At 43.4% G+C, this 19132-nt stretch overlaps 1 protein-coding gene across 2 annotated transcripts; it reads right to left on the reverse strand.

Annotated features, from left to right (window-relative positions):
• RIOK2 (RIO kinase 2) lies at positions 1-19036 on the reverse strand. 2 transcript variants are annotated; one of them, XM_065441407.2, is made up of 10 exons: positions 18815-19036; positions 18391-18532; positions 18175-18288; positions 17685-17739; positions 15064-15184; positions 14794-14882; positions 12388-12579; positions 4686-4778; positions 1858-1930; positions 1-742 (listed from the first exon to the last, which is right to left on the reverse strand). In XM_065441407.2, the coding sequence occupies exons 2-10, from the start codon at positions 18524-18526 to the stop codon at positions 59-61; spliced, it is 1557 nt and encodes a 518-aa protein (XP_065297479.1). In that variant the 5' UTR covers positions 18527-18532; positions 18815-19036; the 3' UTR covers positions 1-58. The 2 variants fall into 2 exon arrangements, with proteins under 2 accessions (XP_065297479.1, XP_065297470.1); XM_065441398.1 differs by having other exon boundaries at positions 18778-19034.
• Between the last annotated feature and the right edge of the window lie 96 nt (positions 19037-19132).

Genomic DNA, 19132 nt, shown 5'->3' on the forward strand with positions numbered 1-19132 from the left:
ATAAGCAATGAGAGCACATCAACATGTTTATTAAGGGGGTAAGCCCTGTATGGCTGCGTCACCCCCAGAAATGAAGGTCCTGTTTCACAGTGTCCCTGTTATCACGCCTCTGTCGAGTCACTGCACTGGCTTCGCCCTTGACGACAACCTTCTTGCTCCGTGCACGCTCCTTGCTGGTCAGCTGCTTCTTTACACGTGCCTTGATTTCTTCAGGCGCAATTGTGGTGCAGCTTGTCATGCTGTAATAGGTCCTGATGCTTCTGCTGTCTTCGCCCCTCGTGTGTGTTGCTACAGGTTGTTTATCACTTCCATCCTGCGGGATCAACTCCAGGACTGTGCCCTTATCTTCACTGTCCATTTCTTTCTCCTGTGAATCTCCCAGTGAAAGTGTGGAAATGTTGGCATCAGATAACTGCGCTGGCTCAACACCACTGCTGGCATCGCCACTGCAAGCATTTCTATCTGTTTCTTTTATTTCTGTGGTAAGGGATGTGGCTTGGCAATCCTCAAGAATGGTCTCACTGCTAACTTGCCGACTTTGAATGTTTTCTCTCTCCTCGGACTGCAGGTGAGCATCGGTAATAAAACGCTCCATCATGCAACTTTTGGCCTTTTGTGTTGCCTTGGCTGTGTGACGGTCCTTGTCAGACGAACTGGGTTGATCTGAATCATGCATGTCATTCAAAGAATTCTTCTCGTCATCATCATCCTCTTCGGAATCTTCTTTCATCTGTTGCACAGCCTATTAGCGAGATGGAGCTATAAAACCTCCACAACAATGACACTTGGATAGAGAGTACTATTAGCAATAACACTGAATGTAAATGTAAAATTTAATCAGAGTAACTATAGTAAAGCGGGATTGACAAAGGTGAGAAGATACAAATTCTAACTTGTAGCTTGTCCTTTGCATTTGAATAAAGCTTTAGCAATAATCCTTAGTTCAACAAAGGCTGTATCAAAAGTAATGCAAAAGTGGTTATAGCAGTTATTAAATTTTTTATTGATAACATAGGCCATTCAAACTGCAACTGTTGCTATGGTGAGCCCTCACCCTCACATACTTATGTATGGCCTTGCATGGACCACAAATCCTGTCCAATACTTGCATCTACAAAATAAGTAGCCAAATCATGGTTCATGAGCCACACATAGCTCTTCATTAGTTCATGTACAACAAGGGCAGGCTGCCTGGTCAGGCAGTAATTTCCCACTTTTATACAGTACTCAAGATAATAATAGTAGCAGTCTTTACTGAACTAGAGGAGAGTAAATAACAACACACATAAAAAGTAAATAAATAAGAACTACAGGGCAAGAATCCACTATACAGGGTAATTAGATCCTAAAATGAGCTCGCCAATTAATATTAAAATCTGCAATGCTCATATAAGGCACGATGCTTTCAACAAAATGGCAGACTTCCTGTGGCTTTTTGAATGTGCAGATGTGGCCACCTCTGGTTCGAGGAGATGACATAAGTGGAGCAAGAAATATCCCGAGATAAATGTAGAAATTTGGGGAAGAGAAAGGTAGCATCGAGAACAAACCATACAATGCTGAAGTGTCAATTGCCAACCCCTGAAACCTTATGTGTACAACTTTATGCACAGGATTTTGGTCATTACTGCAAGTAGAAGGTGGTAAAGGCTTACACGGTGAAAATATGCAAGGAAAGTGTTTACATAGCCAGCTGACATGAGACTTGAAGGCGAGAAGAGTGTAAAATTAACTAAATATGCTCAAAGCCAATCAATAGGCAGAAATCATTTCAGAGAACTGGGGAAAAAAAAGAGAAACAGAGTGCCTTACTTTCATCAGCACTGTGAAAAGTATGCTGAGGTTCAAACAACATACCTCCTCAAGTTCTTCCTTAACCTCTTTCGAAAAGCCACTGGCAGCTGTCTCAAGGTCAAGGGTGTCATCTCTCCTGGAAAGTGAAATTAAAGTTATTTGTAGTTCCAGCAGGAACACTCTACTTCCATGCTACCAGCAATATATCTTATGTAACTTCTATTCAAAACAATTTGCGAGTATGTCCTCAACAGACATCCTTTGTAGCAATTGCTACGAACAGGTGGATGTCTGATTTTCCCTTTATTCATTGCTTCTCTCCACCTTGCGGGTTTCCGCAGAACTACTACGTCAAACTCTTGCCTTTGCTTCGTGTTGTCGACAAATTCGACTTCGCCCAGGCATCTGCTAGCCGCCTGGTTAGCTCAGATGGTAGAGCGGCTGCCCCGGAAAGGCGGTGGTCCCGGGTTCGAGTCCCGGACCAGGACGAATTTTTCTTCAACTATGAGGCTTTTCTTTCGAGGAACCCGTATGGGTTTCCTTTGTAGCAATTGCTACGAACAGGTGGATGTCTGATTTTCCCTTTATTCAGACATCCATATTAGCAAAATATTTCTGTATGTATCGGTCCTTGAGCTACAAAGGGAGACAAGTAGTTTTCAAGCATTCAGCCATTATGGATCCCTCAGATCGCTCATAGTTCACATGAGAGCTCACTAAATACTTTCCAGTACTCTTTTTTTTATACAAGAACTATGCATAAAAAAAACTGAATTCAACTCTAAAGATGTGCTATTTGTGCAGCTTCAAAGATTAGATTTTTAATACATCACACATCACTTGCAACCACTGAACAATGAGAAAGGAACTCTGGGGGGATGGCAGACCACACACTGAGAAGCACTGGTTCACATTATATGTTTTACATCGTTTTCCTTCTAAATATAATGAAGCAATAAAAAAAAACATATCTCTGATTCTTGAAACTAAGAAATCCATTACCGAGCGTTCTCTTCATACTAAAAGTTTATCAAAAGACAAAGAGACATACAGTGAAACGCGTCTACAATGAATTGACCTGTGTAACAAAATATTCCGCATGTCTCGGCAAATGTCCTTTCATATGCCATTACAGCCAATACTGCTACAACAAATTAGCCTGTACATCAAAGGCATTTAGCCATCCACAATGGCCGATTAGTGGCTTTACAAGCAAATCATGTATCGACCCCACCACTGTCTGCCATAGTCAACACTGAGCTGCCATGCACAGATGGAGCACCGATTGACACAACAAAGACCGCGCGAGAGAGTCTGAACTCTGTGTAGTCACTAGGGTAGCCTCCTCTCCTCCCTACTAATGTGGTGATTTGCTGACCATCGACGACATCACCAAAACCATCAGGGCAGGAAGGACGTGAAGCTTGACAAAGGCAGAAGTTTGAGAAGCCCGCAGATGAACCAACAATTCTGGCAGCAACAGATGTGATAATGATGTTCAGGGCCCTCCAGCTGTGCTTTGTGCCACTCCTGGATTTTGCCATGGAGCATGCTATGAACACCGATGCCAAAAAGTTGGCTGGAGTCATACATTTCGTTGGCTGAAAGTTGCAAAAGAAAATGTGTGTCTTCTTTCACTAAGTATCATTGAATTCATGTCAAATACAGTAGAACTTTATTGATATGTTTTGGTAAAAAAATGCAATAAAAAAAAACATACAAACCAGGAAAACGTAAGAGCTAAGGTCACAAAAAAATTCGGCAGATTCGACATTTGGCATTTACATAATGTGAAGCATTACATGAATTGTTGCAGCAGGAAACACCAATGTGTGCCAGTTAGGCAGGGCTCAAGCCGCCGGAGATGCTCATTGTTTTTGCGTCACAAAGCTTCCGTTCGTGCTCCTTGAATGCGGCTAGGGAGAGCAGCTTCTTCGAAGCTTTGAGAAGCCCACTTGGTGAGAATTGTTGTGGTACAAGATGCCACCGATGCATGTCGAGCTTGTGGGGCCCGAGTGACCGGACATGCACATTGTCGTTTTCTTATCGCATAGTGTTTTGAGACAGGAATGGGAAACCGCAACAAAATCGAGCTGGTGTGTGATGCCGGAATACGATAACCCCAGAGCAATACACGACGCTCACTTTGTGCCTCCTGCAGCAAGCAACGGCAGTGCGTTTGGGTTATCGCCTACTAAAAGCATGCAGCAAGCAGTACGCTTCCGACGGCACTATGCCACACCTGCTGCGACACAGATAGGTGAAGATGCTTATCGCAATGGATTGGCCGTGATAGCTATGAATGGCAACATGCGATGACCCACGAGGAGGTTTGCTGGTACCGGAATAGAAAACGGTGTGAGTGACAGCATTTTCACCTGACACGGGCAGTTGAGTGCTGCGGGGCAGCTGCCTTTGCAGGCACGTACTGCTGTTTATTGCACGAGCCTAGCATCTTTTCTTGTTTACATGGGATCTAGCCGTCAGAAATTGTGTCATACGATAGCAATCTGACGATCTACTGAGCATTTATGCTAAAGGATTGTGTTTTTCGGGAACGTATTGACCTGTAAAACAGAAGTGCAACTGTATTGGGTAATTTTTTTCATTTTCTATTGCGAACGTTGACACCAGGAAATCATATGAAACGGATTTTATCTATGAGGTCCTACTGCAAATACCTTCTTTCGCTGAACATGCTTGACTTTGAGAGAAGTAGCGCGTGCAATGTTTACAACAAGTTACATATACAACGAAGAATTTCGGAGGTCACAAGCACTTCATTGTAAAGGCGCTTGATTGTACTGTATAATTCCTGTGATAAGACAATTCAGAAACAACACATAGTACAAACAGAAACTAAGAGTCTATGCTTTGTCAAGACTACTCACTCTATATCGCTGAACTTGGGAAAAAGTTCACTTTCATAGCCAAAACGCTTCTTGAAGAACTCCCTCACGCAGTTGACATCCCTGTCAAAGTACCTAAACAGCAAGAAAAGAAAATCATGCAGCAGAATTATTGAAAAATGCACAACAAATATAAACATTAACCAAAACAAAATCCCAAATGCATTAACAAGTACACTGAACAGAACAGAAGCATACAGTCAGGCAGTGTAGTAATTGGTTGCACCGTATAAAAGCAAGGTTGAAAAACCCCAATATTGCTACATATGAGGATGATGTTGGATGACAAATATAGTAGCTGGTGTGTCAAGGGGCAGCAAAGGCATGGTTCTTTAATGTGGCTGCTGCAGTGAGCATTACGGGCCTTTAAGAAAAAGACACTGTCAAATCATACCTGCAGTAAACTCGCCGAGTATACCATGAACACCCTACATTACAGGTTGTTCTGAAATGGGCCCTCAGACACCAGGTGGATAAAGAGTGGATAGAGAGAGATAGACCCTTTTTGCAAAGCAGTTTGCTCTAGAAAAATGAGATGGCACTTTTGTCAGTGCACCGTAAGTTGCCTCCGCAAAAGCACACGAATACGAAACCATTACTTATTCCCCGCTTCTGTGTGATAAGCTGTTGAAAATGCAAATGGGTTTTCACTAACACACTGCGCTCCATTTATGCTGCAAAATATGGAGCGGTGGAGTGAAGACATGGGCACTAGCTGGCTGCAAAATTTGTGATTGGCATATTAAGAAATGGAATGAATCTTTTATGGCCAAGTTCACTGACCACTGCTACATAAGGACTGCCTGTGTTCACGGCTTTTTGCAATGCATGGCTCCCTTGAAGGATTAAAAATCACTAATTTGCTACCATTGTAGCGCTAGCCTCCAAGGAAAGGACTTCAACCCTGGAATGTCTGCACGAGTGAGTACTGCTCGTTATACAGTGACAAAGACAGTAGCGCCACTTCTTGGCATATAGTAAGTTTCTCGCACATTATCTATACACATCCACCCCAACTCACACACCTTGCACTGACGTATCAAGAATAAGTGAACAGGTGCATACTTGAATCAAAATGTGTTGAAGCATGGGTGATGACAACCACACCAACAACACATTAATGTTCAAAGCTGAATGTAACGGTCCACACAGTAAGCGAGTGACTAGCAATAACATGTATTAGCTACAAGCTATTGCAATGTACTGAATATCTATGTGACAAGCTTTGTGTCCAGCAAGAACAAATACATCACAACTGAGCCCACCCGCGAGCGATCAGGCAGGAAATAAACAATCAGGTAGTTACTGCTCGGGGAACTTTACCGAGTCAGAAATGTGACAAGCCGCTGGTTAAAAGTACTTTCTAATTAAGGAATGAAGAGAAATTAGTGCAACATATACAAAGACAGTGATATGGTAGTTGAACATAAGTACGGGTTTAGGCAGCATAGGAGGAGGCTTCAGAAGATTAGGACAAATTACGGGAAACAATCGGTAACGCATCAAGCTATACAGATTCTAAATAAACAGAAAGACATAATAAATTGGACAGACAGCCGTGGTAAACTTAAAAGAATGTACAAAACGTTCCTTGTCAGAACAGCATGTGTATTGTAGACTGTTTTACATTACTTTCTACTATGTCCATAACATTCCCGATTTTCTTTTTGTTTTGTAAGCACAATGTACTGGTACATAATCGTTCTCTACATATCTGTAACATGATAAACGGTCTACTAGCTATCTAGCACATGAATCCTGTGGGACCTTTTCTATATGTATATCTATCTGCATGATCTGTAAGCACATGTATGCATCCCATACTTCTTATCTGATGTATTAGAAGTCACTATTTTTTCCTTCATCAACTGTACATTGAGTGCAACTGTAATTTTAATATAATGTGCACCTTACTGTATATGTTACTGTACGCGTAAATGCTGTATGAACTGAACGGGGGCAGGGGCCCAGTCAGGCTATTTCACCCTTTAGTCTCTGTCTTCGCAGGAAATGCCCTGAAATAAAGTGATTTCGATTTTTTGATTTTGATAAACACACTGATACTGATTCAATTCATCAGTGGAAAGATAGCTTGGAATACATTATTAGCCCCGCTTTTATTACAAGCATCGTTTGTGCTGCTCGTGCCATTTGGAAAAGCGTAATGAGCTCTGGAAGCGCTTACATGTTCTTCGAATCTGTAGCCAAAGCTTTGCGTGTCATCCACCCAGTCACAGTGTATGACATTTGCTAAAACAAAGGTTTGCAGAGCCGCACTGGTGTCACGTACATCCATAGTAAACACAGAGGCCACAGAGGCAGCTGAGGCAAGCAATGGATGCATCACCATGTGATCAAACATGGCTGTGCCAATGGGATCACCGTGAAAAGGGTCAATAGAGGCTTCTTCATTTTCCTTGGTTGCCGCCCCACTTGGCCACGCTCCTGTGGCATGCTTAGGAGAATAAGAAATCAGTTCTTTCTAGCATTCAATTTCGGATGGTGTGTTGGCCTAGCCCACGACACGCCCCATAGGCTATAGGGCCTCGTTTCGATCCCTATAGTGTGGTGACCTGGACATGACATGAACACGCAACCCCTAGGAATAGACACTGCACCCATGGAATCGTCAGGCAGCAACGTAATAGGTGATGTGGTTGCTGCCAACACAAGTACCCTGCCCCCCCCCCCCCCCCCCCCCCCCCCCCGAGATCAACAAGACAACAGCTGCGGCCTCGGAAAGTGTCTCGGCGGTACAGCTACAACTGCCGCAATTATGGCCACATAACCTTACCGTGTGGTTTACTCAGGTTGAGGCTGCTTTCGGCCTCCGACACATCACCGCTAAATAAAGAAGTACTTGCTTCTGCTCTCGGCCCTCTCACCTGAAGTCACTTGCAAGTTCAGGGACATTATCACTGCTGCCCATCGACCCACCGTATGACCATTTCAAGGTGGTTGTGCTTATGCGCGTGCAAGACTCCTTCTGAGTGCAGGCACCTTCAACGGCTGCTCAATATAAAAGAACACGGCAATGGGCGCCTGTCATGGCTGCTTCGTGACACGCGACAACTCCTGAATGGCTCCAAGCAGGACAGGGACACCCTAATTCTTCGCGTGCTATTTCTGCAGCAACTGCTGCAAAATGTCAGTGTGGTATCAGCCAGAGCACTTGATTTGCCACTAGAAAACCTTGTGGAGCTCGCCAACTCCATCGTAGATTACACCATCATGAGCACTGTCGCGGAGACAACTGCAATTCCAGCTTCAAACCTTGAGGCTCATCAGACATAGTTGGAGATGAAGCTTGGCAAGCTTGCTGAGCAGACCTCTGCAATACGATTTTCGTTTCGTTAATGCTGTCCCTCTTCAGCTCGACGACAACCGCTGCTATCACCTTCAAGGTCAAGATTGCATTGCTGGTAGAAAAAATTATGGGGTTTTACGTGCCAAAACCACTTCCTGATTATGAGGCACGCTGTAGTGAAGGACTCCGGAAATTTTGACCACCTGGGGTTCTTTAACGTGCACCTAAATCTATGCACAGGGGTGTTTTCGCATTTCGCCCCCACCGAAATGCAGCCGCCATGACCGGGATTAGATCCCGTGACCTCGTGCTCAGCAGCCTAACACTAGCATTGCTGGTACCATTACAACTTTGGTGCTAGTGCACGCTGGTGTTGTAGTCCTTGCCACTGGCAGGAAAACTCAGCAGTGAGTCAGTGATGGTGGCCCATGACTCCTACACAACGAGCCTCCTCTTTTACGTCATCAACACGCTTGTCAGTCACCGTTTCTTCAAACATCACGAAAAGCAAGGATGTGTGCCTGACCGCTGTGCTTCTCGCTTGAAAGACACGAAGACTACAGCTGTGGTAATCAGACCACTCATGAATAACTCGCATGATGGCACGCAAAGCACCGATGTAATAGAAGCGACAGCTGAGTGCACAGGATTTGCCACCTGGAACGCATAAAGTACACAGAGGCACACGGCATCTTTCATAACCTGGCATCAAACGCAGCACGCATCTAGCAGACAGCCGTTCTCTGCTAACTGCTTGTGCAAGCAAAAATCCGTTGACAGCTCCAACAGTCCTCGGACAGTCTGCGACTTCTGGTCCATGAAAAACAAATGCGATTCTGGCAGCTCTCGGACTGGTGCGAGGAACTTCCAAAGCTGTTCCAGGAAAATCTGATGCGGGACAGCAGTCCCAAGCAGTCCGGAACTGTCAGGGACTGATTATCGATGAGGCCCAGTTTGACAGTGAGACGGCTGAACTACGCTCTACGTGTATGTCGCTTGCACTACGTGATAGGGCTGGTAATATTGATGAATGATTAATCGAATAAATGTATCCCACAAAATGATTACCATTGATTGATGTCCACCTTTCATTTAATCGACTTACTTGATTAGGCCTGTTTGATTAATTGTTTTCGAGAGTTTCACAGGAGTGGCGCAAAAAAATTATGAAATCGTACTGTAATGGTGGCACATGAGCAGTGACTGTGTGGCTGTTGGCTTTTTCCCAAAGATGCGTAGCCGAGCGCTCCCTCTCTCTTCCTCCACACGTCACCCAAAGCCAGAGGCTTGAAATGGCCGCGCAATTTGAAGCATGCTATAGCAACCCAGTCGTTCATCATCGTGCCACTTCCAGTCAACTTAACATGTGGCAGAGCATGCATGCCAATTTGGAGCATGTATTTGATATAGCGACGCAGTCAATGTCGATTTAAGCAAACCTACAGCATCTGAGTGTCTATTCTCGCATGATGGTTGTGTAGCCATATAAAGAAAGTGTTGCTTTCATCCAAATATCCTTCAATTGACATATTCCTTCGTGTGTAGAAAAGAGCATGTGGTGTAACAGCCTAAACCAGTAATTTTCTTTTCCCCTGTGCATATTACAATTTCTCGAATACTTCTGTTGGACTTCACCTTTCAGTTTTGCCATTTTTCTTTCTTGTTTAACTGTACCGTACGGGGTTTTACTAGAGTCACATATATTTAATTCTGGACTAAGTACCATTCTATAACATATATTGTTTATCTCTTCAAAAGCCACTAGCGCCAACTACACTTAGTTTTTATCAAGTTAAAGATTGTCCTTTATCAAACCTTTATACACTTGTCTGTCAAACTTAGTTCCACCTCTCAAACATTTAAATAAGGTCCTACAAAAGTAAATAATAGTGTTTCAAGCTTTTTAGAAGTGCCGACAAAAATGTCAATCAGTTAATCGATGAAGAAACCTGCGTCGAAAGTTATCATTCAATTAAAGGCTAAACTGATTAATGATTAATCGTTAATGAAATAAACTAATTGACCATCCCTCTGTAAGATGCCGCTTTCCTTCTCCTTGGGCACCATCGTATGGAATGTGTCGACTAGCTGCTCGCGCCACATTCGTGCCAATGAACCTTTGTCGATGAGTCTGAGATGTTGCACACCACCAGCCACCCTGGAGTTCGTGCAAAACAGCACCTCGCAACCTCGCGCTTCATGTGGCCGAGCATGAACTCTGACAACCGCCGATGGGCACGTGACTGCCTCCAATGCCAGCGCGCTAAGATTACCAGACACACAAAGCCACTGATACAACCTTTTTATCTACCAGACTTGCGTTTCAACCACAGGCCTATCGACATCATTGGTCCTCTACCTCCATCCAGTAGTGCCCAATACATCCTCACTTGAGCGGACCGAGACACCCGCTGGCTGGAAGCATTCCCGCAACAGGACATCACCACAGCTACTGTGGTGTCAACGTGTGTCAGCAGCTGGATTTCCCGTTTTGGCTATCCGAGTGTTGTCACGACTGACTGTGGACATTAATTTGAATGTGACCTGCTCCGCGAGCTCGCAGACCTGCTTCGTGTCCGTCACATTCACACGACGGCGTATCACTTGTCCGCCAATGGTATGGGGGAGTGGCTGCATTGTCAGCTCGAAGCTGCCCTCGTAGCCCGCGATGCCAGTGCCCGATGGGTTGACAAATTCCCTTTGTTTTCCTCGGCATATATGCTTTGAATTTTATGGAGGACCTCAGGTGCATGGTGGCTGAGATGATTTGCGGCACGACCCTGCAACTACACGGTGAATTTTTTGCCCCACTCTCTTTCGAAGCACTTAAACTGCAGGACTATGTAGAAAGGCTACTTTTTCAGTGACTGTAACTAACCCATCCATGGACACCTTCCACTCAAGACATCGACCCACGCTTTCATCCGCTGGGAAGGCATTCAACCGTCCCTCAAGCCCCAAGTTATGATGGCCCATTTCTTGTTCTCCACTGAAATATAAGATGATGCTGACCATCCGTGTTAATGGCAATGACGAGGTTGTGGCACACGACTGCATCATGCCAGCATGTGCACTGAACACAGCGCCCACATCAGCACCACATGATGCCTCTGCCTGTACTTTGACTGTGGAGCCAGGACAATCCCCTCAAAAACGGGTTAGCTGGACAACCACCAGTCTGGTGTCCCCAGTGGTAGACCTCTGCTTTTCTTAAATCATTTGTTAATTTTTTTTTCTCTTTTTGCGTGTGTGCATGCACGTACACACACACACACACACACACACACACTAGAGAAGATGCTGTGCTAATCTGCCTGGTACAAACACATATGCTATCCAATGCCACATTGAAAACAGACCGGGCTAATTGGTGGGTCAAGTATATGGCAAACATCCAGACATACTTCATACTACATTAGAATATTTACTTTAGTTGTACAAATTTCCCACCCTCCCTTCTCAACCCCTTTGAGAGCTGGACCACTATACTGCAAAAGCTATGCCCTATGCTATGGCCCCTTGCTAGCAGCTCACATAAAGTATGCTGGTAAGTTCAGCCAAATGGACTCAGCACCATGACAAGGACTGCACTGAGCTCTGACAGCAATGGCTCGGACTAAGAGTCGTTCAGAAATAAACTTGAGTTTCCTCCCTTTTATTCAACCACTACCATATGCCTCCCGGATAGTCTTTGTGGGGGAAAAAAAAAGAAAGAAAGAAAAAGAGAAAAAAACCGTTAACATGGCTACGTCATTGACAGTGCATTAGAACATTAGGATCCTTCTTTTTAAATGAACATCTGCATTTATCCCTAACTGTTGTAATATCTCTAATTATTGCGGAAGAGATATCTTCTGTGAATTAGACTGGCCCAATGGGAAAATCAGTCTTTGCAGTCACTGACCAAGTGTTCATGGCATGACTGACACCTCAGAACTACATGCGGTCTCCCAGTTCATAACAAACTCGTCACTGTCTATAAAGAACCAATATGTAGCTCAGAAAATATTTTTCCATTCATGATGGTCAATGAGCACAATTACTAACCTTGCAGAATGTCTGGTCTGCATGTGAAAGGTCTGGCCCCATCAAACTAAATCATCAACCACACAACATTAACAATGTGTGCCGTTATTTTCCTTGTGCATGCGGCTAGGCTGTTGTAGGCAGTGTTGCTAGACAAACTAAACAAAAAAATGCCACAGGTCCACCCACACTTAAGATGGTAATTTTCTCTTCTTTCATAAGTTGAGACAATCATATTCCCTAACAAGAGTAAGAAGCATGCCATTTTTACAGAAGTGAACAATATTATTGCACTGGTTATGCTTCCCAGTCAAAATAGCCACAAAACATACTATGTAAATGTAACCATACCACTCTGCATTGCGATGGGATGTGGACATCATCTGTGGAAAATCAATCAGCGTGGGCTTGTCTTCAGCATTAAGCATCAAGTTGAATTCATTGAAGTCTCCATGTATGAGGCCACAGTTGCCCAGCTTAACAAGCAAGTCCATGAGCTGGTCATACAGCTGCGCAGGATCTTCCAAGTCATGGACATGGCACCTGCGATTGGGAGGTCGGCACTTTAGTTTATTTAAACAAAGTAGTCGACTCTCATTATAACGGATCCTGATAATCAGACAAGAAATCTTTATTTTATTCAAAGTCCGTAATATCTGAAACTTTGGCCACAATGTGTAATGTTATTATAAAGAGCAAGTGACAAACATCCGAAATAAAAAAAAAAACGAGGGGGGAGGTTGCAGTTTCATTCGAGGCAAAGCATCAATTGCGATAGCAAATTAACAGACAGCTCTGTAAAGTAAGGATAGTAGTTTCATCGGCCGTACAAAGTTGTAAACATTCGCTTACTAACTACATTAACAAGCACGGTGTCACGCATGCACAGGTAAACATGAACACATCTCGCTCGATGACCACAGAAAGTTGCTGTCAAAACGGTGGGAGGAAGCGTAGTAGCAGCAGCGAGTGAATTGGTCTCCGTGCTGTCTCTCGCTTCAATGCAAACTAAACGTCGAAAGCACAGTGCAACAAAGCTATCGGCACTGGGTGGACTTTGTCCACATTGCAGATCACTTTCAAGCTTTCAAGATATTGCACCCGCTTGGCAGCGCCGTAAGCAGCAGCTGCTGCAGTAGAACCCCCGCCTGCACCCCCCCCCCCTCCTATGCAAAAGAAGACGGCACACTTTTGCCCTGCCCTCTTCCTTCGCGCGCATGATATTGAGCCGTGATCATCGGCTGCCTCTCGCGAGTCAGTTGTCAGCTCGTGTCGACACGGCAAAAGTCCGTATTATATGCCTGATTTTGATAAAAATTGCCATTATTTTGTCCGCTGTAGTCGATAGTTCATTGTAACTCGGTCCGTTAAAAGCGAAATTCGTTGCATTAATAAAATAGGTAGAGCAAACTATGGTTGAAATATGGTCAGTTATATCCAAGTCTTTTGTACACGGGTCCGTTGTAATGAGTGTAGACTGCATTTCAAGATAAACTTGTTGCCACAATTTATAGTGAGCATGTATACCTCTAGACTGAGTGTCGGTCAAAGTAACTATGCATCACATCAGCTACAAACAAGACAGTGTAGCAAAACGTGAGCCAGGTGTAGCGCCACACATTGAAAAAAATTTTTTTGTCCACATGCTATTTTCGTACTTCTTTCGAGTCAGCGCTAGCACTAGTTTCAGTTTTCAACCTGTATGCTTACAATTGAAACTGCTGTTCTCCCTCACTTTTTGAAACTGCAAAACAGTAGTAGGTCACATGTGCAAAGCTACTCAACGTTAGGTTGCGTGTCTGTCCTATCACATAACCTACAAGTAGGAAAACACAATTAATGGAAAAATGAGACTTCCATCCAATCGTAGCAATTGCTACAAAGGAAACCCATACGTGTTTCTCGAAAGAAAAGCCTTGCAGATGAAGGAAAATTCGTCCTGGTCCGGGATTCGAACATGGGACCATCACCTTTCTGAGGCAGCCGCTCTACCATCTGAGCTAACCAGGCGGCTAGCAGATGGCAGGGCCAAGTCAAATTTGTCAACAACTCGAAGCAAAGCAAGAGTTTGACGTAATAGTTCTGCAGAAACCCGCGAAGTGGAGAGAAGGGATTAATTAATGGAAAAATGAGACATGCACCGAATCGTGGCAATTGCTACAAAGGAAACCCATACAGGCTCCTTGAAAGAAAAGCTCTGCAGTTGAAAAAAAATTCCCGGACCAAAAAAAGTCCCGGACCAGGAGGAATTTTTTTTCCTTGATGATGTTGAGACATAACAAAAAGTGACAGTGCAAGACACAGGACATTAAAGGGAACTGACAAAGTTCTTTGTCCGTCTCCTTTTTTTTGTCCTGTGTCTTATGTCCTCACACCCTGTTACTTGTTCTACATGAAACATGTCCCAACCGGAACGAATTTACACTTTACTGGCCGAGATACTTAGAAGTGGAAAGAAACAATGGTCAGCAAGTAGCCAGAAGCTTTATAGAGCTCAAGTAATGAAAGCTTACGTTCATACTAATCCCATACACTCAACAAGATATTAAGAAATATTGAATGTCAAATTCTGTCAAGTAGCAAATTCGATTTGTATATAAAAGTGAGACTAACACTTCCATTAATAGTAATTTTGGACAGGCTAGGCTTGCTTCCTGTTTAAAGTAATTTAAAAGCAAAGTGGTGCAGGTAAACTGACAATGTATGGCATCAACATTTTTGCTGATTTCCGTTTGTGTAACTCAGTATGGCACTTACAATGGATGTCCATTGATGAGCTCCATAAGAATGCAGTGACGGTTGAAGCCCACTGGCTCAGGTACAGGAAACCCTCTGTCATGAAGAGCCTGAAAGATCACCGGCACAAAATACACCTACTTATTTCAAGCTGCGCACATTTCATTTCAAATTGAGTAGTTTTAAAAGGTAAGTCAGCATTTAAATGACACAGACTTTACAATGAGGGCTAAAAATATGAAAGGGATGTCCACGAGGCAACAAAAGATGAAAAAGTACGTATTCACACACCTTCATAAATGCAAACTCCTTCACAGCGGCCAATCTTGACAGGTAAAGCCAAGAAGCCTTGTTACGATGTTTGTGGTAATCTCTCTTTTCTTTCAGTTTGCGGAAGCATACTCGCCCCAACCTGCATGGAATCGTATAGTGAATCCATAAAAAGACAGAAAGAAAGAAAAAATTCCCACACTAAAATTCGGGAGACAAGAAAGGATGCAGGTAAAGCTGCAGGGGTCAAAATTTTCAAGAAGCCAAAAGCTGAACTTTTTACTTTTGTGATGTAAGGAAAGCTTTGTTGAGTTTTGCAATGCTACTTGGTGTCAGCAACAGACGTAGGGTAGTTTGGATGCCTTGGTTACACCATGCAGCTCAAGAGGTACTAGTTTTGAGTGTTTCAGGTGGGTCACAATCATTGCAATGGACTGCACGTGCTTTAATATGAGTGCACTGCCACGTGCAACCATATTTTGGACTGTTCCTGTACCTCTTGGGAAAATGACCAGGACCATGGTGAATAACTGACGACAATGACTGAAACAGGGCAAGACAGAAATAGTAAGGATTCCCATGTGATTTTGGTGCAATGTGGTGACTCTGAAAGTTGGTTCAGATAGCACTTCCAAAAGCCTATATGATCACCTTTGCCTCAGAAAAAATTGAGGCTGCCGAGTGTGAGACAGTTTTACAAAGATTAAGCTGCACAGTGGGCTATGAGGGACACCATAGAAGGGTCCAGGCTAGTTTTGACCACCTCTGGCCATGCAATGTGTACCTGACTCTATGTACATTTCAAATTATTAATCTCCCAGGCTGAGCTGGCATCTAAAGTAGCAATGAAGCTGCAGAAAGCAGCAGGTTCACAAAGTCTTTGAGGTGCATTAGCAGTTTCATAGTTATGGTAAGAACACTGGCCAGGGGCCGCCACAACAGCTGACATCCAGAAATGATGCAGCTGATAATGAATACTTTGGTAGTGCACCGTCGTTAACCCCACGAGAATACTAAAAAAAAGTGAACAGCACCTGAAAGGGCATATAATAGTTTGTATCATGTGAACCCAACAAATGTACCTCTTTATGCCTACATTTTAGTTTTAACACTGTTTCATTTATTGCTTGGTGTAAGAAATATATGGATGCACCACAAATTTTTAGTTTTCTGAATATATTCTGCAAAGATGAATTTCTGATATGACAAGTACCGACTGTCTTTGACTTCATCTTAATGGAAGTGAAATCGAGGGTTCGACAGAAGCCCGTCTGGTCGGGATGAGGCATTGAAGAAATAAAACGAAGGACACCGACCAACAGAAGTGCTAAAAATGAATAAATCTAAAAGACATTTCGGCTTCGCTACGGAAGCCTGGTTCACAATGGGATGACAGAAGGTTCATGGAAGCTTATGTATACTTCAGAACATGACGTAAGCAGCGCGTGTATGACGGGGGGAGGGTTCCCTCATTTCGACTGGGTGTGTGATGTGTTTTTTGTATCTCCAGTGATTCCAGATACAGCCGTGATTTTAGGTTTCTTTCTTGGCCGATAATTCTCGAGCGATGCCAGTCGATCTCGTGGCCCATTGCATCCGTGTGCTCGGCAAGGGCATTCGACACTGTACGTTTCTTTTCGACATCTTTCTGATGCTGCCTCAGTCTCTGTTTGAAGTTGCCCGATTCACCGATGTATGCGTAGTCGCAATGGAAGTCTACTGTATGTTCCTTCAGTCACATGTGTCTCTAAACTTTTGCTGTGAGCCCCGCATTGCTTGTACATATTTTGCAGTGAGCAAATATGCAGGACATTTCTAAGGATGCCTACATGAAGAGTCAAATGCCAGCTGCCAAAATTTTTAACTTACGCTAAACTGATCATAAGTGAGCAGCATATGCTATTGTAGCTGTCATGGCAAAGCTACAGGGCTGATTTTCTTATTAACAGCATAGCATGTTAGTAGATGGCATGTGCTCTTGGTGGTTAGATGTGAAACAAATTCCAGCACATTGCCTCTGAGATTTCCAGTGAGACGATGGTGCCATCTTATCTCGTAGGTCTTGGAGGTCATACCCAGGTGCTGCATCAGTTCACAATGTTTTAGATTCTGTGTCATTCCTGGTAAGTGGTAAAGGTGCTCTTTCTGCCAGTCTCGCTATCAAAAAGGTATATTTTTGCTTGGTTTTTCGAGCTGCATACACTTGTACTTAATGAATTCTGGGGTTTTACACGCCAAAACTATGATCCCATTATGAGGCCTGTTGTAGTGTGGGACTCCGGATTAATTATGACTGCCTGGGGCTCTTTAATGTGCCCCCAATACACGAGACACAGGTGTTTTTGCATTTTGTCCTTATTGAAATGCGACCACACCTGCATTTCAAACAATATTTTGCATGGGGGCTGCAGTTTGTATGCACCATCTGAAACTAGGCTTTTTACGTGTTGCAGTTAGCCCTTAAGCTCAGATTTAAAGGTTCCTTCATGATATACATAAGTACCTACTAAAATACTTTAGCTTTCTACACTGATGAATTAAGTGCTTTTACTTAGTTTGAATACAACCAGTTAAATATTTCGATTCACATGGCTGCAAGATCTAGACTGTGGTACACAGAAGGATAAAAAAAAATGACTTGCCGGCTTATTTTGAGGACCAGGTCCCTTCCTTCTTCATTGGCTGCCACATATATATCTATATAGAACAATAAACATGTGCACACATCACGGCACTGCAAATTAACCTAAGTGCTCCAGTTGTAAACAAAGAATTCGTATTTGCTAGTGCAAAGTGAAAACTTTTATCATTGAGTGGCAGTGTCATAAGTGCTGTATCATTACAAGTATTAAATATCCAATTAAAAAGGAGAGAATAAGAAGGCATCAATAACTGAGTATGCCACAGTAACGAAGCCAGAGCCATGCGACAAAGCTTTTACAATACTGTTCACATCTGACATTTCTTTTTGTTAAGAAGTTTAATGCACTGCCTATCAGGTGCAAGAGTTGCAGGGAAACATTTTTTCACCTGCCAGAATTAGTTGTATGTGACATTTGTGACAGTGGCAATATTCTGCTATGAGCGATTCGAATCGCACAAAATGCAGAGCAACAAGAAAGAAGCACGTACCAGATTCTTTCCCTACACCAATTTGGTTGCCAACTGAATTCACCAAACCTTGTGAACAGAGAGTCTTGAGGGCGAGGTAATCGTACCCCATATTTGTCAACCGGTAACCATCGTCTGTGCGGGGAAACAAAACGTTATTGATAAAAGGTCAATGGTAGAATAGATCAGATACCTCTAATTTAAGGCAACTGGTTAAGAGTCAAACGCGTTGCTTACATCTCTTGCCACGTTCGTAGGAAAGAAGCTTTTGTTTGCACAGCTCTCGGAGGTGTTTGTGACATCCCCCATGTTTTAGGTTGGCAATGGTGGCGACAAGTGCCCCAGGCACAAGTTCATGGTTTTTCATTCCCATTTCAACCTGTAAAAAAATGAAAACAGAAATTTACCAGTGATGGTCGGAACTTTCGAGCAGTGCACGCTGCACGGTGTGTACGTAGCTACAACTAAATATGGTGAAGACTAGGTTTATCTTTCATCAGTATCCTTTTCCCCTTCTCCAACACAGTATCATATTAGGTAATTGACCACTGCAATACCTACCATGGCTTCAGTTCGCCTGCGACTGTTAGAAAGACACACTAGAAATGCACACTACGTTCTTACCGCAGTCAAGACTCGGAAGTCGTCAGACGACATGTACCTAAGCAAAGTAAGATTGAGTTTCCCCATCTTGACTGTTGTTGGCACGCTGCACAGTGCACCTACTACCACTTATGCACCCGCGTTTAGCCCACTGTCTGGTTGCCACAGCACGGAATATACGTTACGAACTTATAAAACGCGAAACTCAGTGAAAATTAGGTACACAGCCATCCACAGCATGCGCAATCGCGAGGCTAAACAGGCTAAGGCTTGAGTTGGATCGATTTAATTTTTTCAATAATAACACACCTTTTATGAAAACAACTTGCATTTTAAAATATTATTGCATAAACTATCAATCCATTTTAAAAATAAT

Source organism: Dermacentor albipictus, chromosome 1 (assembly GCF_038994185.2).
Source record: "Dermacentor albipictus isolate Rhodes 1998 colony chromosome 1, USDA_Dalb.pri_finalv2, whole genome shotgun sequence".
Taxonomy (NCBI): Eukaryota; Metazoa; Arthropoda; class Arachnida; order Ixodida; family Ixodidae; genus Dermacentor; species Dermacentor albipictus.